The sequence below is a fragment of the Pagrus major genome, chromosome 16 (assembly GCF_040436345.1).
Source record: "Pagrus major chromosome 16, Pma_NU_1.0".
NCBI lineage: Eukaryota > Metazoa > Chordata > Actinopteri > Spariformes > Sparidae > Pagrus > Pagrus major.
In genome coordinates this window covers 13,720,864-13,744,813 of record NC_133230.1, presented here as the reverse complement: position 1 = coordinate 13,744,813, position 23,950 = coordinate 13,720,864, and the positions used below count along the sequence as shown (strand labels likewise).

Sequence of the window (23,950 nt, the reverse complement as noted above, 5' to 3'; positions counted from 1 at the left end):
TAACTTACAGTCCGATATTGATTTCATGGTTTATTTTGAATTGCCTCAAGGGGGAGCCTGAATCTCTTCAGTCATTTCAAATCCTAAGCCTGTCACTATGGCTGTAGGCTCAGCAAGGCTCAGATGTGTGTTAATACTGTGGATTTCAAGGAGTTGGCCAACATTTGTGTATCCTTTGTCTATACGGCAATAATTAAGGATTACTGTATTTAAAATAGTTTGTTTTTCACTAAAAAGGATGTTAAAAAACATGTGTGTCCTATCTGTGACGCAATAAAATGGTTGTAACTTTACAAAATGTAAGGTCAAGTGATTGCAGTATGTTTTAGTGCCATTATAAGGGTTTTAAGCGTATTTTCATGATTACCAGAATAATCGTGAATGGCATATATTTTGGCCAGGATGATCGTGACATTACATCTTCATGTCGTCCCAGATCTTGGCATGATAAAGCTGTGAAGAGGCAGGATTTCAGGAAGATGACTACCGTCAGGTCAAGATGTAATCATTCCACATAAAAAGTCACTCATTCCACTTGTCTCACAAGTAAAGCTGTCAAACAGCAGCCAGTCAGTCACACATGAAAGAAAAACAAAAGGGACAAAGCTCAGAGGCGACGTTCTGACTAAGACCAACAAGTGGCTCAACTGGCTCAACATATCTAATCCTACCAACAACATGTCGCCTGTCACAGTTCAGATTTTGATGAAACCACTAAAAATGAGACTAGATTTAGTGTTTTACACTTAATAAATTCATCATGGAAAAAATAAAACAAGCCTTAATGATGTGGCAGATGTTACAACCATGTTTTCGGCAAAAAGAAAAACTAGATTTTAAACGCATGTTACTGCTCATGACAGCAATACAGAAGAACCCGGTCGGACAGGTGGGGCTGGCTGAATGCCTCATCTTTCAGTAAGCATCAGCATGCCTGATCACTGGTGTTGTTTTAAGCGTAGGAGGAAACAGCTTGTTCGTTGGCAGACTATGTAAAAAAAGAATCTATGAAAATGATGAAACAGAGGCACGCACAAAACCCTCTGCTCCAAAACAACTTCTTCTTTGTTGACATTCATTCCCAACTGTTACATTTCAGCTCCCCGCCATCACTCAGTGATCACAATGTGATCTTTCCGTTTTTACAACAGCAGAAAGATGATTTGCTGTTATAAAAAACGCATTAATGCATGAATAAAAAACAGGGTGTAAAAAACTTCATTCGATACTTTATTCTAATTTGTGTGTTCACTTTTTGTCTATTGTCACAGAGGAGGTCTACACAATCTCCTGTTTCTATGTGTGGTAATAAGATCCGCCGGTGACTTCCACTCCAGCAGAAAACATGTCTTTGCTGCCATCTTGTGGTGTTAAAAATGCAAAACAATATACTGTTTAGTGCAGCACATTACACCTAATAAGCTGCGGTACTTTGAATAAATAAGGAAACACACTGATTATACTGCGTAAAACTGACACCAGCAAACAATATTTAAATGATTTTAACACTAAATGCACCATTAGTGTTATGCAAAGTAGCTACCTATGCTTTATATCTTAATCCTAACCCTAACCCTCTTGAAAGAGAGCAACTTTCCTTTCCAACAACCTCAAACGTCTCTACTGTTCTTCCTTGTGAGATCACCTTCAGCCTCATCTGTCCCTTTATTAATATAAATCCTTGGACAAAGGCCAGCTTCAGATGGAACTGCTGCAATACCAAAACATTACTGCGTGACATACCGTCCCATATGTTTATATGCAAATGAGCCATCTGGCCCGAGACCCACTGCGACACTGTAAGCCCTTCCTGCAGCGATGACACATGTTAGTATAGTGTGGCTCTATGATACACACTGAAACAACAAGCATGGCACATGAACCACACAGCAAGTCCTGTGATGCAAGTGACCCAATCACTCAAATTTGGAGAATCAGAGGTCAGAGACACTGACTCACTTTAGGTTTGAAAGGTGGCCATAAAATTTTGTCTGAGAACAGCAGCGGTGGTTGTCTTGAATTTATGCCGCTTACAATAAATATGTAGGTAGTTTTCATCCAAACAAAACTCTCAAACAGTCCTGTACAATTATCTATTTGTTTTCTTGCCATGTGTTTGCAGCTGAAACATAATGTCACCAAAATGCAAACAAAGCAGAGCATCTGGCCCTCAGAGCTTGAATGAGGGTGATATGGGAGTGGTATATCTATCCACACTGTAATAAGAGCCCAAACAATTCATTGGTTAATCAATTAGTCAATCGACAGAAAATGATTCAGCAACAAATCTCATAATCATTTAATCTTTTATTAATTTACGACAAACATTAGGTGGTTCAGGCTTCCGATCCCAGGATTTGCTGCTTTCCTCTGTTTTAGATTATTGTTAAATGAATATCTTTGAATGTTCAACTGATGTTCAGACAGAAGACGCGATACGAGCAAGCTCAGAGAACTTGTGATGCGCATTTGTCACTGTTTGTCATAATCTCACATTGATAAAGAAATACATGACAGATAAAACGAAACCGAAAATAAGTTGAAACTCTAATTGTTGAGTGTTTGTCGATGTAAATCCAAAGCGCCAACAATTTGTTGATCAATCAATTAGTTGACTGAAAGACAATTAATCACCTACTATTTTGATAATCGATTGGTCAGTTTTCAAGCAAAAATATCAAACAATTGCTGGTTCACAGCTCTTAAATTTAAGGATTTGCTGCCTTTTTTTGTCATTCATAACAGAAAGTGAAGAGTCTTTGGGTTTTGGACTAAAGAAGGAATTTGAAGACGTCACTTTGGCCTCTGAGACGAGCATTTCTTGACACTTTATAGATTAAACAGTCACTCGTGAACACAATCCGCAGATTAATTAATAATGGAAGCAATCATTAGTTGTGGCCTAAATCATTTCATCTTGGACATTTTATGGCACAGGAGGAATAAGTAAGGAATAATTTACCATCACTTTTTCCTTTGAGTTTTGTTTAAAATATATATATATATATATACACACACATATATATATATATATATATATATATATATATATATATATATATATATATATATATATATATATGTATATATATATATATATATATATTAGGAGTGTACTGAACTGTGACCACTGTATTGTTTATTGTACTAGACTGTTCACTATTGTTACACCCCCAGAAATCAATACTGCACTTCATATTGTGCTGAGTGATCAGTGATAGCTGACAACCATCACCTATTACGGCTGTGCTGTAGAATCTGGGTGTTAGTCGTCTACTTCCTTACACTATAAGTGGATCACGACGTTATCTGTGGACTACATCACATACCTAGCTGAGGTTTATGTGACAGCAAAAGCTCAGGACACCCAGTCATGACAGGTTAAATCAATCAACATGTGCTACAACATAAAAGGGTGTGCTCAGAACTACACAGGTATGTAGGCAGCTATGTTGGTAAACAGGGCAGCTCGTCTGGTGCTGAATTCTTTATCAGGGGAAATGTTTATCCATCGCACATTTCAGGCCCTTATCGGGTTACAACACGGTAAGGTGAGAAAGTCAGAGTCAGTCATCTTGGCTGTAGCAGATTACCACTCTACATTAACGACAACATCGAGGCTAATTGAAGTGTCTAACGTCCCCCACGGGCTATATGTTGTAAATACCAGCACAGGAGCTACACAGCTGCAATTTCCTCTATGACAGCATTCTCAAGTCAAAATAACTCTCACGTGTTGCACTTTCCCGCATTGCTCCCTAACTCTGGAATGTACTGATAGCAAACTATCAATTACACACGAGATGAGGAAAAGCAGCAAACAAAAAATGTGACTGACGAAAAACAGGACTCTCCACTTACCCCTGATGCGGGTCGAGTTGGGGCTCTGTTGGATGCTCGTATCTCTCTGAGAGCGTATCTGCAGCTTCGGTATCAGGACGGCGTGCGTCTTTCTCCTCGGCTGACAGCTCAACTGCCACCTGTTCTTGAACTGTCCAGGTTCTGTCTATCGGCTGAGTAATTGTATCCACCCACTCACTACTCTCTGGAACTCTATTGTGTTCAATGCCTGTGGCATCTGATCGCAGCTCAGTGCTGCATGTCAAAGTACCCGTGACTCCACCACAGGAATCTTGACCTGGACTCGTTGTGGCATTGCTGGTTATTGTGCTTGCTTTGCTCCCTTCACCTTCAACTCTGGGTGTGATCATGTCTACCTCTCTTGTGTTGCTGGATGCAGTATGCATACGTGTAGGACTAATGTCTTTGTAAGCCAGGTATTGTATCTCCTGGCTGGGGTATAGTTTCTCTCTATCATGGTGGTCTTTTGTTTCCAGCTCATTGGTCCAGTTTCCCTCCGAGCCCTCCCCCTGCCCTCGCGGCTCACTGGAGGGTGGAGCAACCTCACATACCATCAGTTTATTCACCTGCTGAACCGGTGTGGCCAGTAACTCCTCCTTTCTCTCCTCTTGCCCCTCTTCTTTCACCTGTAGAAACACTTTGGTTGCCGCTTCTTTCACCTGACTCTCTGCGTCATTGCCTACGAGAAACTCAGATAATCCAGTTTCTTGCACTTGAGCTTGTGAAGAAGTCTGACCTTGCAGTTGTTGCTGCATCTCAGTTAAGCTATAGATGTCCTTCTTTTCCTCCGGGTCCATTTTGCCCCCCTCATTCTGCACTGTTAACACCTTCATTTCTTCCTCGTCTCTCTCGCTTAGCCTCATTCCTGTAACCTCCCCCTGCTGCGGAAACTCCTCACGCAGCCCGATGGCCTCTTTCACCCTGTCTGCCACCCACAGGTCTTCTCTTTTATCCACCTTGTACATCTCTTCTTCCCCGCTGTCTGCATTGTCCTCTTCAGCGCTGTAGTAGATCTCCATGGCGCTGCCATCATCTGAACCTACGCTCAGATATGTCGGACTTAAAGGCCCGTCAAGCCCGTCCATCCTTGCAGGAGGAGCTGCTATTTCTAGTTTTGTCTCAAGGTCCTCCGCTGCACTCATTTTATCAGGCACAGGAAAAAGAGAGCCAGTATCAGCGCCTGCTTCGTCTGTGACTGACTCTTTGACAAGGATCACTCTACGTATGGTGTCGGTAATCTGAGTATCTGTCCCCTGGGGTGTTACATAGTCGGAAACAGGAGGGGCAGAGCTTTGAATCAGAGGGACTGACTTGACAGTGTCTCTGAAACTGCCTGATTTAACCTCTGAAGGAGAGTGGGTCAGCTCTGAGTAAGGGGTGGTATTGTTGTCAGCTGGTTTAGAGCCTGAAAGAAGAGAGGAGGATAGATACCTGTGGTGGATATCTAGGTCTTCATGAGGCACAAAAGCAGTGGAGGTTTTGTCAGAAGTAAACCTGGAGCTCTCACTAGGAGAAATTCTCTCGCTGTCGGCTAAATTTATGTTTGTGTAACCACCAACAGCATTATCCATTCTGCGAGCAGTTGAGTCAAATGTAGGTGAGGTCGACAGGCGAGAGTATGTCACATTAGTTTCCGTGTGACATTCGTTAAGAGTTTTAATCATGACAGGTTCTGATTTGGTGTCAAGGTGTCTAATCTCTGAATGGACTTGAGGTGGAGGGTTTAAGAGGGACGATATGACTTCTGAGGTAAAATTACGGGGGAAAAGTGACTCATACAGCTCCCCATATACTTGGCCTTGTTCGACAGGACGAGCACTCTTTTCACCGCTAACAGCCGATGTTGTGGTGACACTCTTGGCGGTTTCGGGAAGAGATCTCTCAGTGCGAGAAATTGAGACTTCTTGAGGGAATGAAGCAGAATCTGCATTGAGCGCTGAGTTGTCAGTGGGAGGAAGAGGGCTTGACTCCGTATTAGTTTTGGAGTCAACACTTTTCAGAGAGGGTTTATCATTTGGAGCCGTACTGTCAGCTGTGTCGGGGGCATCAGGTTGATGATTTGACATTGACATTGTAACTCCGTTGGAGAGAGAGGTGTCTGTTTTAGTGTCAGACTGCCGGAGGATGTCATTGTCAAACAGGCCGTTACTTGTGGAGTCAGTAACTGATGTGTTGAGAGCCGAGTTGTCAGTGTGAGGAACGGGGGTTGACTCTGTAATAGTGGCATCAATTTGGCCGTCGACACTTGCCATGGAGGGTTTATGGTCGGGAGGCTGATAATTTGATACTGTAACTCCAGTGGATTCTCCAGAGGTGTCTGTTTTTGTGTCAGACTGCTGGAAGATGTCATTGTCACTCTCTACGTTGCGCGCCGAGTCAACAAGAGCTGCTTTGAGATCTGAGGTTTCAAGCTCGACTCCAGGCTGGTTGACTGGAGGGATAGCTACGGTCTCGTCATCAAATGCAGAGGTGGTCGCTGTGTGAGTCCTGGAGGCAGATGACTCGGGATGTATTTTGGATGAGTTATCACAAACAGGGATGTTCTCCATCTCTGATGAGATTGGATCATCCAGCTGAAGCTCAGGAATGGTAGCAATCGGTGCTCTCGCTGGTTCATGATGTACATCAACAGGATGGGAGCCGTTCATCCACGACTCCTTTGCTTCTGTTTGGCTGTTTGTAGTGATAGATGACTCTGATTGGTTAAGCAGAGTGAAATATGCTTCTGACTTGTTCGTGGCCACAGGAGGAGGAGAGGGGATGTCAAATGTATCGCTGGTGTCAAGCTCTGGTTGAGACATACTAAACCTCTTCGTGTTGGTCTGGTCCAACTTCATCTGACCGATGTCCAGAGTCTAGAAGAAGTTCAATGACAAATTTAAAGGTAAATTCAAGGATAAATGTGATTTCTGGCAACCGTGTTTACTTGAGTCACAACCTGGGAAACAGATTTAATTCAACAGACACAATTTCATGGTGAAGCAGATGGAATAACATTTCATACAGATGGGTAATTAGTCTCTAAAGATTCTGGAAATACCAGCGAGTCAAAGCAGTTGTGAGTGTCAATAAAACAACCTTCTGGCTTTTTGAAAGATTGTCCTGGGTGTATTTTTCAGAAAAACAAATGCTTCACCCGGCATTGGTAATACAGACAATTACATAAATATAATGATAATAAACAACAGGCACAAACACACAAAACAACATGATCCTGTAACTGTATAGGCAACTGATGCACCACATTTACAAAAAAGATACAAAAAAGCAAAGAAAAATGGGATTGAGGTTACCTCATCCTGCTCTTCAATGCCTGGGCCATGAAGGCCAAACGTGCTCTTGGACATATTCTCCTCATCTTTCTTCTTCCTCTTTCTAAGGCCAAAAGAGAAGGTAGCAAACTTTTTGGGCTTGCGGAGGTCCAACTCTGAGTAGCTGAGCTCTTTGCTCTGAGAGGAGGAGAAAGTGATGGAGGGAAGAAGATAAACACAAGTTGTCAACAAAAGCATATATAAATGTATTGCTTTAATAAATTGTGTACGTTGTGATCAAGAATTGGGAGGGTAACTTTTATTTCAGTCTCTATGCAGGAATTATCCATTGATGATGGATAATAACAATATTCAATAGGTTCTGTGAGCAATTCGGGAGAAAGTTGATTGTTGAGTCTGCCAAATACCAACGCTTTAGGTTGGCGAGCCACCAACCTAAAGCGTCGGTATTTGACAACCTGGAATGTGACTCAACAATCAACTATCTTTCTCCAGTATCACTGCCTTCAATAAAACATCCTGAACACAACAAAATAATAAGAGTTAGGGGGTAAAGCAGACACACACACCACCACAGACTTCTATCGGGTCTATACATTGTTTATAAGGAAATCCCTGCGTAGCATACCTTTAAAACATTATGTAAACTGTAAAAACATACCAAACATACCTAACAATGTTCATTAGAAACCTCCACACACTCCTTCTTTCAGTGGTAGGAATGAGGATATTCCACCATGCTGATGAGTACTTGCACACGTAAACAATAAAAAGAGTTGACACCCTAGCTTCATTCCAAGCATTAAAAGCTGCCTCACCCTTTAAATACATGGAAGACTAGTAGAACACGATCCATAACTCTGGTATCATGCTGCGGTGGAGGTGTTTGGAAAAAATAAACAACTTAACGCGACTTCGTGTTCCTTTAATGTGCTGCTACGTATCACCTAGCGTACGGTATATGAGAGATTTATAGCGAATAACATTATGCAGCTAGAGAGACTGCTTAGTTTGGGCAGAAACATTTTTTAAGTACAAGTCATAACTGACAAAGGAGATGACTACATTTCTTTACACTGTGTCATTACTGTGACAAAACACTGTTTTGATTGAGATGAGTATAAATCTTGGAGAGCACCTAGTATGACCCAGGTGCTCCCTCATCACACATTTCACAAAGATACCAATCATGCAGACAGACATTGATGGAAAAGATGGAGGTGATGCTATTCCGGTGATCATATTTGCATCTTTTGTTAAGCCGTGATGACAAATGACAAAGAAACACGAGGCTGTCTGTCAGTGCCATCTGCCAGGTTTTTTAACTGGGTGTGCCCGCTTGAATTCTTTCCTCCAGCTACATAGTTTTGGAAAGTACGAGAAGCAAAGACAAGTGGAGTTGTGTTTGCAGGGGGTGGACAGGGTAACTCTACATTAGACAAGTCTAATATATTAAGTTGTCAGCGCATGAGAACACAAACTTGTTGTTTAATTTCTGTTTTAATTATGACTGTGAGTCCAGTATTTTAATCATATCTACAGGTCCTTTGGGTGCTCATCTTAAAGTGGAAACCTGAAGGTGTAACAAGTGGTATTATTCCTCTGTTGTAGGAATAAGACAAAATTGCAGAGGGAAAACAAGGTTTATAGGGAGGTAACCTTCTTTGTCTCACAAATAAAATATCATGACATCATAAGAGGTAAACCTAATGCAGATTAAGGAGCAAAAAATCCATTGGATCTATATTTCAGTATACAAAAAAAGAAATAAGACAAGTTGAATTCACGTTCACACACACAGCTGATTTGCTGTTCCAGCCTTATTTTGTCTGGTATGACCAGTAGGTTAAAGCAGCTAATGTTAGCTAACATTATACAGATATTGATCTGTGACTGACAGTCAAGACTCTTCTTTGATCGTGCCGCTGTTACATAGCCTTTTGGCACTGTCCTTGCATTTCCTCTTAATTGTCAGTCGTAACCACAGTGCTGGCTGTCCAACCGAAAGTTTCACTGGCTAAATTTTAAGGTAAGTTTTATGTTAACATCGCAAACAACTGACTACACTATGTGCCTTTGCACAGTAAGTCGGTAAGGAAGAAACCGCAGCTGTTTGGCGGCCACATGAGCAATTACGAGGCATGATGATTAGCGGAAAAGGATCCTAATGCACTCAGTTATGTTATTGATGGTGACATACATGCACAATGTAAATGATATTCAATCACACAGTTGACTTAACTTGACTCGACTCTGTCTCGATTTTACAGAACATACAGCTTCTGTGATTTCCGTTAATTTCCCCTGTATATAGCTTCATGTTATTTTTATTATATTGATATTCTGTTCCTTTTCCATGTATTTAGCTTTGTATATGCTTGATTTTTCATGCTTGCTATTTTCACAGTGGAAAGAGGTGTTGCAATCTCCTTTCACTGTTGTTGCACATGTACTGTTATGCAAATAAACAGGAACCTGTGGTTTTCCTTGTTTGAGTTCAACCTGACCGTCAGTGGCTCACGCAGCTAAACAAAAGCTAATAGGATGCTTTTGTCTACTGGTGGTGCGTTTAAGTTCATCACCACGGTGTTCAATGATCCTCAATCCAAGCCTGGGTGATTCTAGATTTACTTTTCTTGTATAAATGTAAATTAAAGTGTTTTATTAACCTTTAAGCCCAATCTGCATTGCTTTTATTTTGACAGCTGATACATCCTAAACACATATACTCAATAATACACACATCTACTGCATTCACACACATTCATCTCCATGCTCATATGCTCTTCTGTATGGAGCCTCTAACAAATCATTGGATTACAGTTGATCTTCACTCCAAGGCTGCTGCTTTGTAAGGCTCTGGCACCCTCTGCTGGATGGAATAAGGCCCCTCTAGGGACAGAATTAAGTGTGATGCATCGGCGCCGGATAACTGTTGTGCAACTCTCCATGTATAATGTATCTGTCCTTATCAAATAAAGGTCAAATGAAATGAATATTCAGTTTTCAGGCATTTGTCCTTTAGCTTAAGTATTTCGTTTTTCTGCTACTTTATACATAACTTCTACTTCACTACAAGTCAGAGGCAAATATTGTTCTTTTTACTCCACTACATTTATTTGACAACTTCTGCCACTAGTTAATTTTGCAGGTTTAATTTAATTATACAAATATAATCAACAAATGAATCCTGATGTGTCTTTATAGATTAGGATGAACCTTTACTGATCCCCAAGGGGAAATTCTGCTTTTTCTACTGTTACAAATCAGATAAACTATATAAAGTAGTTAAACACTTTCATGTGATGAATTAATCAGGGTTAGGGTCAAATCAAATAACTTATGATGCATTTTTCTGAAATATGCCATTCTGCATAGTGACCACTTTGACTTTAGACACTTTAAATGTAATTTGATGCCAGTGCTTTTGCTTTTACTTAACAGAGTACTTCTACATTGTGGTACTTGAGTACAAGATCTGAGCACATCTTCCACTTCTGTTGTGGACATAAAGTATGCAACAACCACGAGTGACTGTGAACAGACTGTGAACAGACTGTGTGTTATTGTTTGACATATGGTTCCCTCTAGAGGGGACATTATGTCAACTGTATGTCTCTGGTTGCAACTCAATTGACTGAATAATGAATAACGGTGATTAAATAATACCAATGGGTAAATATAATTGTGTTTATTTGTATGGTACATATTAAAGTTATCTGTGAACGTGTGCTTGTGAGCGTGAGGGTGGTCATAATTATGTAAAAAAGACCCTGAAGGAGATTCCACAAACCAAAGGTGGAATGCAAACCGTAGTTGTTAAATCACCTAATTGGGGGCCACTTTACTCATCTTTGACAAGCAATATTTGCCCCCCAAGAATAATCTCGTTCAGACAAGTTTCCGGCATCTTCTTTAGAACGCTGAAAGAAAACATACAGGCCTGAAAAACAACGTGTCACAATTAGTCTTATCATCCAAAATAATCCATCTATGAGGACCCTGAGTGATTTCTGTCATTCCTCCTCCATCACTGTTTGCATGTGAAACACCTGAGGGGCAAAATCAAATTCAGAATTTAAATTTAAAGCTGCTGCTATCATGTGTTTGACATTTGTTTTGCCACAGGGGCTAAAATCAAGTTTCAACCAAATATCATCCTCCCGGACAGCAGAACAAGAGAAGACAACGTTATCAGAGATTTGAATGTCTTCATCAAGATTTAGGAGTATCAATCTCAGTTTAGTTTATGGGCTTACACTGGTTATTATGTTATGTATGTTATCATGAATGAATAACAAACGCTGTTGTCCCGAGACGATGGGATAACTTTCTCTAGATCTCAAGAAGACAAACTTTGTTTATAAAAATTAATAACATGTTTGACTCATGACAGTTTAGGGCTTCAGTACAGAAATAGTCTTATTAAATTAAAACATTTGAACCCAGGCTGTTTAAGCAGAGTCAAACTGACAACCTACTTAACTAATAAAAGAATAAAAAGGTGCATTTTTTTCCTACACCTTTGTATAATCTTTCTTTTTCAATTGTGAAAACTCATAAACAAAAAAAAAGAAAAATATAGTCTGACCTGCTTTGTAAAAGTCTGGCCGCTTGGCACTTCGCTTGGTTTCAAATCTGGCCCTCTAAAGAAATCCTGAATCCTGAATGAACAGTAGACTAAATGCTTGACAATAGCATGACCCCCGGTGGGCAAATCTAGAATTGCAGCACATTTTATTGAAAAACTGGAATAATTTACTTCTTTTTCACACTTTAAAAAAGTCATAGACTGGGGTCGGATTGGACCCTCTGGCGGGCTGGTTCTGGCCTGCGGGCCGCATGTTTGACACCCCAGAGTAAAAAGTTTGGCTTGTCCTAAATTTAATATTTTTGTCTCAAAACATTCTCAATCAGTCAAATCAGGTGATAGTTAGAGAGCATATAGTGCTGTAAAAATGCTTACAACAGATATTCTACATTCAGAATCTGTATTACAGCAATCACTTAAGCTGTGGCATCAATATGAACTGATGAGGAAGCTGGCAACAATTTACTATAAAGGGGGTCACTTCAGGGCAGGGCAGAGCATAAGCTTTAAAACTGGTTGCTAGTCTTCGTCTTTTGTCTGTCGAGCTGACATCTTTATATTACTAATAATCATGGCCATAATGGCGTAATCAAGGCATTTACTTTATTAATGAGTTATAATCCCTGCTGTGACTAAACTCATTTCATGTGACGTTCTTACGTGCCGAGGCGTTCCCTCAGGCATGTTAATGTGCAACTGTAGGACACTGTCTGCTTTACTCTTAAAACTAAAGGCAATCTTTTTCAAACAAATGTACGAATACTCAGATTCCACTAACTGGATGAGGCTGGGTGTAGGCGCCAGGTACAACTACAAGTAAACTACTTTTTCACATATGCTGTAGTACATCCCAAGACCTGCAAACTGACTTAATGTATAAACTGTGTCGAATTGGTGGAGTTACCCTTTAACGCGATCCAGTCAAAACTCTTTTCGGCTTGACTGCACCATCGGAAATAACCTAAATGGTGAGAATGCCGTCTGCAGTGAAGCCTGGCCAGCCCTTTAGAAGAGAAAGTCTGTCCCTGACTGAGAGAGCGATGAAAGCCAAACCATTGGTCAGTCAAGTGTTAGACTTCAAAATGAATGGGTGTGAACAGTCTTCAATTATGTCCTCAGGATGCTTTTAAAGCGAGCCGCAGACAGTCCTCAATTACACCCTCAGGAGCACATCCTCTATACGCAGTGCAGCCGCACACCAGGGTTTGATCTTGTTTAATAACCACCTGTGAAAAGAGATCGACAGTGTAAACATGTTGACTGACCTTTGACCTGGGCGCGGTGGCGTAGAGAGAAGACCTCTTGTTGATGGAGGCGATGTTGCCGGCCAAGGCCTCTCCACTCTCGGCAGGGTTACTGGGCTCAACAGCGCTGAGGGGCACAAAGTGTAACGTATGAAATAAGCAGAGTCTCCACCGACTGAATCCATTTGAAAATACATCAGATAGAATTGGTTAGCGAGTTAATAAACAGTACATTTGAACTACTCTAGATGAAGAAAATGGGATTCCTATGACAAATCAAACTCTGATTTCAGAGATCTTTGTCCCACGTGCAGCACATTACTCAGCTGCGATGAGGCGGTGCATGAGGAATATCATACAGATATGTCATCCAGTAGGTGCAGTATAATCCGTGCTTCTAAAAAGAGGGAAAATATGCTGCTTAGCAAAATAAAACCGTGAATCACTGCTGAGGGAATGTCGAGCAGAACCGGCTAAGCAGAAAGGGACTTTGCGTTTCTTAGAACAGCGTTCCATCTTAAGTATGACTCTTGTGTAGAACAAAGGATAATTATGTCATCGGGACAAAGTTGGTGAACAGAAATCTTGCGTTGGGACTGCATTTACTGTGAGTCAAAGCTAGAAACTGGTAGCCTTGGTAAGATTATCAACTACATTTTTGTCCACTTGTGAAACAACAGGCTTTTGGGCCCTGATACTTCGGTGTCAGAGTGAGGCTGCAGGGGCTTCAGAGTCAACAGAGAGGCTCCATCAATAATCATAAGGTGTCAACACATCAGACAAATTACAAAGCTCTCTTTATACACACACAAAGGCTTTTTTCCTTTGCACAACTGGATGTAAAACAGGAAGCGACATGACAAGCAAACATGAGTCGCAGCGCCGCGGTTTATAGACTATTGTCACTTCAGAAACCAACACACAACAAACATGCACGACATTTCATCTGTTGTTGTGCAGGTAGGAACTTGACCTTCCTCTGTAGCCATTAAGGTGACAACTGATTCAACTTTCCCATGTTAAACGCCTCAAGCATCTTCAACGGTTGGAAGCTGACACTTGTATAATAAGACAGGCTCACATATCTAAAAGACAGACGTACACAAACACTTTTTATAACTAAAAAGCTACCAAATGTTGTGTATTTGTCCACCGCGGCTGTCAGCCAGTCACTCAAGTTAATAACCAGTACAGTGTGAGACATAAAAGCCGTTTTGTGGTCAGAAAAGATGTCCCGAGATAATAAAAGGATGAGTCATATCTTTGTCCCGAGGCGATGTTCCATTTATATGTCAACACAACCATAATACTCGGAAACACACAAAGCCTTTCTCTCTGTAAACTAACAACACCTGTCCTTCAGAGAAAAACGAAGAATATCTTGATTTGGATGAAGTTCAACAGGATGTAACCGAGGGATGAAAGAGCCGTCTGTACGATCTCTGGCTGGGCAATAAAATGTGAGAATGTTTGCATAAGACTACGACTGAGAGAAAGAGACAGAGGCCAGAGGGAGCTGAAGTGAGGGCGACAGCAGTGAAACGTTTTAAAGACATTTGCATCTTTATCTACAAACTGACGGACACTGGCTACAGCAAAGCCACGCCTGATGTATGCAGATGCACTGAAATAGCCAAAGCTTCGGTTGACTTCGGAGACAGTTCATCATATATCATTATCAAGCACAATAATGATATGGAAGTCTGACAGAGCGAATCTGATGAAGCTACGTGCAAAATGCTGTTAATAAAATGATGTTGATCATATCCTGGTGTGCGCTGGACTATTGATTTTATTTCTTTTATCTACAGTGATATGGAAGTATTTGGTCAAAACTATCGTGTTTTTAATTTTCTTGCCTGGTCCCAGCATTCTTGAAGTCGTTTGAGGAGATTTTAAAACATTAAGATGTACATCATGTATCATAAACGTGAAGTCAGCAGCCAGTTATCCTAGCTTAGCATTAAGATCAGAAACAGGGGCAAACAGCTAACCTCCTACTGTCCAAAGGTAACAAAATCCACCTACCAGCACCTCTAAAGATCAGTGATAAACACATTAATTCTTGTTAATTTATCAGTAACCTATGTGAACCTAAGTTAGCTAGCTAGTCATGCGACCGCAATGAAGTTTGTTTATAGCCTAACGTTAGCTTTTTACTTCTAGCAATGATCATTTACGCAAAAGTCATTTAAGTGATGTTCATTTGGGAACATTATCATGCTTTCATAAACTTGTGCTGGCCACAGTTTTTGTTTTCGAAAATAATCCAGAAAAATCTAGCAAGCTTTTTGTTGAATGAACCATGGTGATGCCAACTTGCAAGTTAGCCTACAAAAACACGTCATCCCTGCAGCAGAGCCTTCCGCCAACCGAGCCGGCTAACGCCCGGTTAACTTTAATTGGGATAAATTAATTGAAACTTGAAGCTCTTTTAGACTTTCCAAATTTTTTTCTGACTGAATGTTTTTTTGGGCCCCAGTACATCACGTAACAATGTAATTACAGAGTTTAGTCGCTATGAAAACTGGCTTCAAAGCCTGGAGCCCTACCTGGGGTCTTGCTTTCCATATTCAAGCGTCTGAGACATGCATAAACAGGACATAAGGATCCCAGGAAAATCAGCTGTAGCCTTGTATGAACTAATGGGAACCAACAAACAATAAATCTAAAGGTGGATGACACATGGGATAACAACTTCTACAGTTACAGTCTTACAGCATTACAAGTTTTCGTGTAAATGTTTAAGTTTATCTGAGTTGCTCAGAGCACCCTGCTATTATTTTATGTGCAACTGTTAGCTGATGCTGGGGTCATGGTGCTGCTTTCACCGTCACTCTCTGTTGTCGATCATAAAAGATAGTCATGTCTGGCAGCTGTGGGAAGACACCCTGCAGTAACGACTGATGACAGTTAACTGCTCCTGAACTCTGAACTCACAAACAAGGGCATGTGAAGACTGAACAAAAATGTAAAGGCGTCAGTTACTCCACAACCGCTTCACATCAGATGCTGCTATGCACAAAAGTGACGATGAATTCCAATATTATGGCAATAAATGACTAAATAGAGTTTGCAGAGACAGAAGTGGTCCCTCCACTGAACAAGGGTTCATCTGCATCTTTTGTCTTACTGAGATCTTATCATTTTTTAGTCTGCGCTGTCACTTGGAATCAATACTCCTATTTAAGCAAGAAGAATAGACTGAATGGATCGGACAAAAAAATAACTTGACAGCAGTGTTATCAATTTACAACTTGAAGCCAACCATTGATTTCAATGACAAAGCTATATTTAACTACTGCTATTTAATCTGGTCTGTCGATAATGTCCACACAATGGTAAAGAATAGAAAAATGCCATCTGAGGATGAATTCCAGACATATATTTCCCATGAGACAAAAACAACTGATATAAGCTTATTGCAGATATATCCCTATAAATGTAAAAACAACAACATTGTAGCAATATGTGTTTGTCATCAATGAGCGATGGTAAGTTAATTTTACTACTATAAAATGTCCTGCTTCGTCAATCTGTCTCACACAAAGTACATTCGTATCTGTCTTAATTGCAACAGCAAATATGTGCAGAAGGAAACGTAAAGCTGACCAGATTAGGTTTTCTATTTCCGCTTCTACTGACCACAGCAGCATTTCACTCTATAATGGTTATGTTTAGGTACTTGGTTCAGGTTAGGGAGAGACAACGGTCTGGTTTAACATAGAAACCTGAATCAAGAGACACAATGTGATTGGTAACCGAAGCCACAATCTTTCCTCCCACCTTAACCCAAGTGTTCTTGTTGTCAAAACCTAACCACAGACAAACACAGACAAACACTGGACTCTGCTGTCATAGTGCTGTGCTTTGTACAGCTGCCATCCATCCTGATAAATGTAGAACTCCATTCACTCAAAAACAACATTGCCTAGGAACTTAATCCAGGCATGGATTACACTTGACAGCACAACATAATAAAGGAAACAATGTCATGTAATATATAAACCTAATGTACAGGAGACAGGCTTGGCTTAGTGTATATCTTGGTCACAATTAACCCTTTACAGAAATATTGGTTTACGCTAATAAATTTACTCTAACAAGACTCGGCAGTAAAACTCTCCTGCACCTTTATAACATTATTGAGCTCAAAAAGGACAGTTTTTTAAAAGATGGGATCAAAATCTATGCAGCAGAACCAGAGATATCGTCTTTTTTTCCCCCATGCATCCTTCTTTGTTAAACCCTGACTCCTACGTTACCCATAATGCAACTTGCCGATAGTTCGGTCGGGAGATTCAAATGTCTTCTACAATGTAACAGCTAATGTAGCATCAAGCTGCTTGTCACAAGCAGTCATGAGGAGCAGGCATCAGAAGTCTGGTAACTTCACTTTCACTTTCTTTTTTAACTCTATTCAGAGATTCTTTTCATTTTCAAATGAATAATAAATACATACATAAATACAATTCTGTCCATATCTGACAAATTGCCCCTTTAAACATATAAAATGAAAAATGTTTGAATATTCATATATTTGGGAATTTTTACTGACCGAGAAGGAGTAGGTGCCATTTTAAGGATTAAATAAGGTTAGAGAATTTGTATGTAAGCCTCAATACATCTGCAGAGGGGATATTTAAATAAATCAGCTTTAGTATTAGATCTTTTAACTCATGCAACAATATAAAAGCCGTAAAAAGATACAGGGTAACGTCATACTTTTAAGGCCTCTGTTTAAACATCCACTGACAGCGTTGGCAGGGTCACTATAAAAAATTCTGCTTCAATAAACATGACATCTTCTGTGAGGATAATGAAGTACTTCTATACTGATGGTGTGTCACTTTCGGTAACCACAGTGTTAACCTGCTTACACTTCCTACGAGAAAAAGGACAACAGGTTCCGCGATACAGTGACTCACTTTCGACTCAATTGTTCTGAATTATGTCAGCCATTTAAACACAGTGGAGCTGAGACGTCTAACCTTCAACTGTGACTAAGATGTTGCCGAGCTATATGCACCCGCACAATGCTGGGTCGTGTGTGGCAATTGATTAGTAGGTTCATGACTGTGCAGGAGGCATGTGGAGCGGCCGGTTTCTCAACAGCACCTCTATTAATCCACAGGTCGGCTCAGGGAGCCCGACAATCCTTTCCAGATACTAAAACTGTGGGTGTGTTTGACTTGTGTGTTTCCTCTATAGTTTCAAATACGTCCATCATGACTTTGACATCCCTCTTGAACTGTATGAAATACTACAGAGTCAAAACAAAAAAAATAACTTGAAGATGTATTTCTTAGACCCTGAAATCCTCAAGTCTGTGTCAGATAAAACCCTGGACAAGGATTAAAACTTAATCCGTAACTAACAACAAAAACAGATTTAGTCTATGTCTGGATTTAACTCTGATCTAGGACATTCATCTACAATGTCAACAATTAAAGAATGTATTCATATAACACATAATAGAAAAACTAATCTAACATAAAAAAAACTAATATAACATCTCACTTACAGGAGGGATTATGGATAGGATGGCACATTATTCTTTTAATTCTGTTTTGATTGACTGTACTTTTGACCTGAAATGTTATATTAACAAGAACTCTGTTGCTCCTTATTATTTATTTTTCTAACTGGATGCGTATCCTCCATGCACTGTTAGGTTTTACCCTTGTGTAACCTCTGTGTGCAGCTCTTGTGTGCTAAGGCGGTTCTTGCCGTGTCAGCTCATCATTCATTTTTTTTTTTTTTTTTTTCCTGTGCAAACACAAGATGTAACTCTGTGTCTGGTCCACACAACCACACAAAGAACATGATTATATCGTCATGGCATGTGACCTGTATAAACACACACCGCCTCACCTGTTTGTTTGTGCACACACCTCTGCTTATATACGGCACGTTTATTAAAGAGAGTGCTGTGCCGTTTAAAACTTTTCAGACCGAAGTTGAAAGTTACAAACTTAATATTTTTAGTGTTCTATGTGTATTTCCTGCATGTTTGTCGCTGCCTAAATGCCTAACATTTCATTACCTCGGCCAAGGGAGTTATCCTTTCACCGGTGTCTGTTTGTTTTGGTTAGCAGGGTTGCACAATAAATACTGAACACCTTTACACGAAACTCGGATGTAGGGTGGGTCTCAGCCCAGAATAGATCCCTTTAACTTTTGGCGAGGATCCAGATAAAGGGACAGGGAGTCCGGAATTTTTTCTCAATTTCTTTAACATTGCGAGAAAAGACATTTAGATGGCCTTTGTTTGGGAAGAAAATGACGCAAGAGTGTCCTCTTATGCTAGATAAAACATGATAAAGTGTCCTCTAGGGTGCCACAAACCTTGGTGAGGAACCCCCTCTCCTCTACAAATATATCACAACTTTCTGCGCGGTGGTGCCCTTTGTATTTGTTTCACCCCTGCCCCTCGAACATCCCGAGTCCGCCACTGCTGGTATCTATGAGTGAGTAAAATAGGGGGGCTGTTGGGCCTTGTTGGATGTATCTAGGTTCTAGTTTACCATGTCACTGTCTTGCCTGGGTGAGGTTGCGCTTGATTATTACACCCACATCCCCACACAGTAATGAGTTTACTCAAGGTAACGGTGTGTTTATTTTAGTCGCTTGTTGTTATAAGTTCCAGGAAAACATAAAATGATGGGTGAGGTAAGGAAGTCGAGGAACGTGACTGAACACATCATGGATAAACAACTGGATGAACATTTTTATTTACAATGGTGATTGTTTAAAGGTGCAGCATGAAGAACTGGCGCCTTGTCGAATTCATACTCAAAACAAATATGGCGCGTATCCCCGGAATCCCCGCTAACTGCTGCCTATAGATACCTTTAGCTAGCTAGCTCAGTTAGCCATGCAGTCAGTTATACGATATATGTTGTCATATGGCTAGCACAAGAGCTTTTAAATGACATATTGTGTGTTTACAATTTTTGCTTAGTTATGGCTTTGCAAAGCTAGGTGTACTGTCTTCATCAGCACAGTCCACAGATAGTCATTCATGACCTAAAGCAGCATGAAGAGTGGGTCTATCAACACTCGTATGTTTGTCTAGCTTGTCAAGCAGCCTGTATTGTTTACAAGCGGGCATATCACAGTTGGACAGATGGTGTTTCCAGCTCTGTTTTAGGGAAATGACTTTATGGCTCAGCCGGATGATTAACTGCTAAATTTCAGGGATCACTGCTTGTATCTCTCATCTTCGTCTGAGCGTTTTTTTTTTTTTTTTATTGAAGACAAAAAACGGTAACAGAAATGAACATAATTGCAGTATCAGACAGCCTCTTCTTTGTCACTTTGTGTCTTGCTATTTTTGTTTTTTGCCAATTCAAACTGCCAGTACAAATTATCTTCATGGTTGTTTAAGCTGCCAAATAATCATTTGGTCAAAAATATTCAATATTATTTTCCAAAAGTGGCTTATTTTTCCCAACTAAACAGTGCAGAAGCCAAAGACATTCACTTTAATATCATAAACGACTAATAAAAACAGAAAATATTAATATTAACCTGTTCTTATCCCTGGAAATGTATGTAAAAAAGTAAAGTATATCAATCTATTCAAAGCTGTTGTTGAACCATTTGGAGCACAGTCATGGTTTTGGGCTCTTTTGAAAGCTTATAAGCGGATTTGTTTTCCGAAGCTGTCAAAAGCTCTGTAAGTGCCTCTGGCATTGATCTAAAGGAGTTTGAACACACTGAATTATTCATCTATTGTTCTCTCCTAAATTTTTGATTGCAAAAAATAAGCCTGCAGATGACCTGCAACTGCCCCTATTAGCTGGAAAACACAATGTGTCCACATCATATGGTTTTACAGGGTACAATTTCGAATTAGATGACAATATCACTGACAATGGAGTCTTAACCTATGTTTTTCTTGGGAAATATACAAGCGCTTGGCAAAGAAATGTCATTTTGTGACATCAAAACACCCCTGTTCTAGAGTAACAGGGGCAGACACACATTAAGGTTCTTTATTTCCTTATTTACACAAACTTTTTGGATACAAAATAGTCAAAACGAGAGCGTAGGTGGAAAAAAAACAGCCGATTCAAAGAGCAAAACGCATAAAGAAGCTACAGCCAGAGAATATGATAATAAAAAATAGTTACTAGTTTTATTTATCCAATGATCAACTGAGTGAATAACTGAAACATTGCTGACCGTTTTCAAGTTAATAAATGAACAGAATTATTGCAGAATTATTGGTCTCCTCAAATCAGAAAAGACAAGAAACATTTCATCGTGTTTTTTGTCTTCGACCAAAAAAAATATGACGTTCTTTGTTTGCAAAACTTTGTGAAACTGTTCAGAAGCCATTTCACTGGACGTCCCTGAAGGCTCCTTTGCACGGTTACACAATGATTGAGAGGACTGACTGATTTTATGGATTTCACAGCCTCCCCTTTCAACAGTCCTGTCTAGACAGAGCTGTCCTCGCTGACTTTCTATATTACTATCAACTGAATTATCTTCAAATAAAGGAAATTGATTTGGCATGCTGCAGGAAATAACTTTCATTTGTTTTTTTGGTTACCATTAACCTCACTAAACAGTCTGTAGTTGCTGCACTGACTGCTGGATATCTCCTGATGGGATCTGAGTCACAAGAGCACAGATGCTCTCATGCAAAAGTGCAAAACTTCTTGCCAAAGTGATACCAAAACACCGGTATGGATAACATCACAGCTTTAAAGCAATAAATCAGCAGCACCTGTAGGCAACATGAGGTATTCAACACTGCAGGCTGTTTACAGCTTTATATCTGGAGCTGCTCCATGTTGCTGCTGCTCCATATGAAGCCATATGACACACGCACAGGCATGAAAACAGCTACTGACAGGAGGATTCTCGGAGCATACCTGGCCACCTGCTGGCTCTCATTAGCCGGCTTCTCCGAGGCAGAGCTGCTCTTCGACTTTGTCTTGAACTTCAGGAACTTGAACTTCTTCTTCTCTCCCACATTCTTGTCCACATCCTTCTCCGCCGGAGCGCTCAGGTTGGCTTCGCTCCGGGAGAACAAACTTTTCAGAGACTTTCTGGGTGAACTCTTCGCCATCTCTGGCCGGCCGATGTCACCGAGGTCAGTGGAGGACTTGCGGGTCTTCAGGTGAGTCGACTGTTCTCCTCCCGCTGGTTATCCGGTCATTAAGAGTCGAGGGGTGGAAAAAACAGACACCGCACCGCAGGATGGCTCCTGTTGACAGATGTCAGCTGCTCCTGCTGCTGCAGAGCTCAGGTGTGGCGACACGCCCCTGAGGAGCAACACCCAGACAGCCCAGGCAGCCTCCCAGTGTTGGTCCACCACCTTAAAGGGGCACTGTGTGGTTTTGGAGAAGAAAGTCAAACTCTGAATTTTAATATTTACAACATTAATGAGACAGCAATAGAAACTCAGAAATATTTATTTTTTCCATCGCTGAATAAACAAGATGTTCTCAGAGAAAAATAAGGTGGAAAGCTGGAAAGGTGGCAGGGTCCGCCACATATAAACAAAGTAAAACAGGATTAAATTGTGTTGTTATTTAAGATCAGTTTGTTTATTCAGTTTATTCTGAGTTAAAGTAGAGACAAAAAACAGATCTAATGTCAGAAATCTTATTAAACGTCAACGTAACTGATTATTACCTCTAGAACACATTTTTTATTCAGACAAGATGTTTAAAAATAGGTAGTTTAAAGGGGCACTGTGTGGTTTTGGAGAAGAATTTCAAACTCAGAATTTTAATATTTACAACATTAATAAGTCAAAAATACAACCTCAGAAATATGTATTTTTTCCATAACTGAATAAACAAGCTGTACTGTTTGAAGATAGAAAGGTGGCAGGGTCCGCCACATATAAACAATGTAAAACAGCATGAAACTTAGACATATAAAAATCAGTCAATGAAGATATTTTTCTTCTGATTAAAATGGCTTCCACAAAACTACATAGTGCAGCTTTAAAGGTGGATTTAAAAACCTGAATCTTTTTCTCTGCTGTTCTCAAGGCACCAACAGTGTTGTGCTTTTTCGGGCACAGCGTCAACAGTTTGTTTAGGCATTTAAAACCAGTCAATGAAGACATTTCTCTTCCAATTCAAATTTCGTCCCCCAAACCACAAAGTGCACCTTTAATATGCATTAAATAAAAGCAGTTTTGACGTTCTATGTACTGTGTGGAAGAGATATTTACTGAATGCTAACCAGCTAGCTCCCGGCCTGAAAACCCCTTTCTCCCAGCGGTCCAAAGCCCCTGTGCCAGTGGTGTATAGACACCAGCACTCCCCTTTTACTGTGCATTTATGTGTTGTTGGAGTTATTGGAGCAACGTTTTGACAACTGGGAAAATTCACGCGAATGCCCTCTCAAGTCTGAACCAGTCGGAGAAGTCGGAGAAAATTTTGGTACACGAGTTGCTGAGTTGACATCATATGTCACTGAAAAATGGCTGGTGAAAGTAAATATGGGTTGATGGTGAGAAACCTTAACCAAAGTCATGTATTGTATAGTCTTTGTATCATTTCCTTTGCTCTTCCCAACATGTCGTTAAACGCCCCGAGTGATAAAATGCTAAACAGCTTATTTTTGGCGTCCATGTTGTGCCCACATTCCAACATGATGCACATGACCACACCAAAGTCGGGAAGAACGACTTCCCAACTCGGAAGTGGGAGCATTCGATTAGCACACCAATGCAGCATTAGTCCTTCCATCTCCACAGCTAACTAAGCTAACCAGCATTACCTACAGTCATGGATGTAGACAAAGAAAACAGCTAGCAGCTCAGCATCTATCTGGTGATATGCTGCCCCTATTTGGTGGGAGTATGAATCCAAAGTGGCCGTTTCTTATGTGTTGCACCTTTAAAGGTCCAAGATGGTTGACTTCTAAGACTCATTATCAACTCGTCAGGCTTTGGACTGGTGTCTAACCCACCCTACCAACCCAAAGCGTCAGCATTTTACAAGTTG

At 40.4% G+C, this 23,950-nt stretch overlaps 1 protein-coding gene across 1 annotated transcript in view; it reads right to left on the bottom strand.

The window, feature by feature from the left end:
* crybg2 (crystallin beta-gamma domain containing 2) overlaps nt 1-22,076 on the bottom strand; it is a 49,330-nt gene extending 27,254 nt beyond the window's left edge. Inside the window, exons 1-4 of the mRNA XM_073483145.1 lie at nt 21,857-22,076; nt 12,990-13,095; nt 7,155-7,310; nt 3,862-6,716 (exon numbers count right to left, since the gene is read on the bottom strand). Coding sequence (XP_073339246.1) covers nt 3,862-6,716; nt 7,155-7,310; nt 12,990-13,095; nt 21,857-22,053 — 3,314 coding nt within the window. The 5' untranslated portion in view covers nt 22,054-22,076. The remainder of the gene's footprint in view (nt 1-3,861; nt 6,717-7,154; nt 7,311-12,989; nt 13,096-21,856) is intronic.
* Between the last annotated feature and the right edge of the window lie 1,874 nt (nt 22,077-23,950).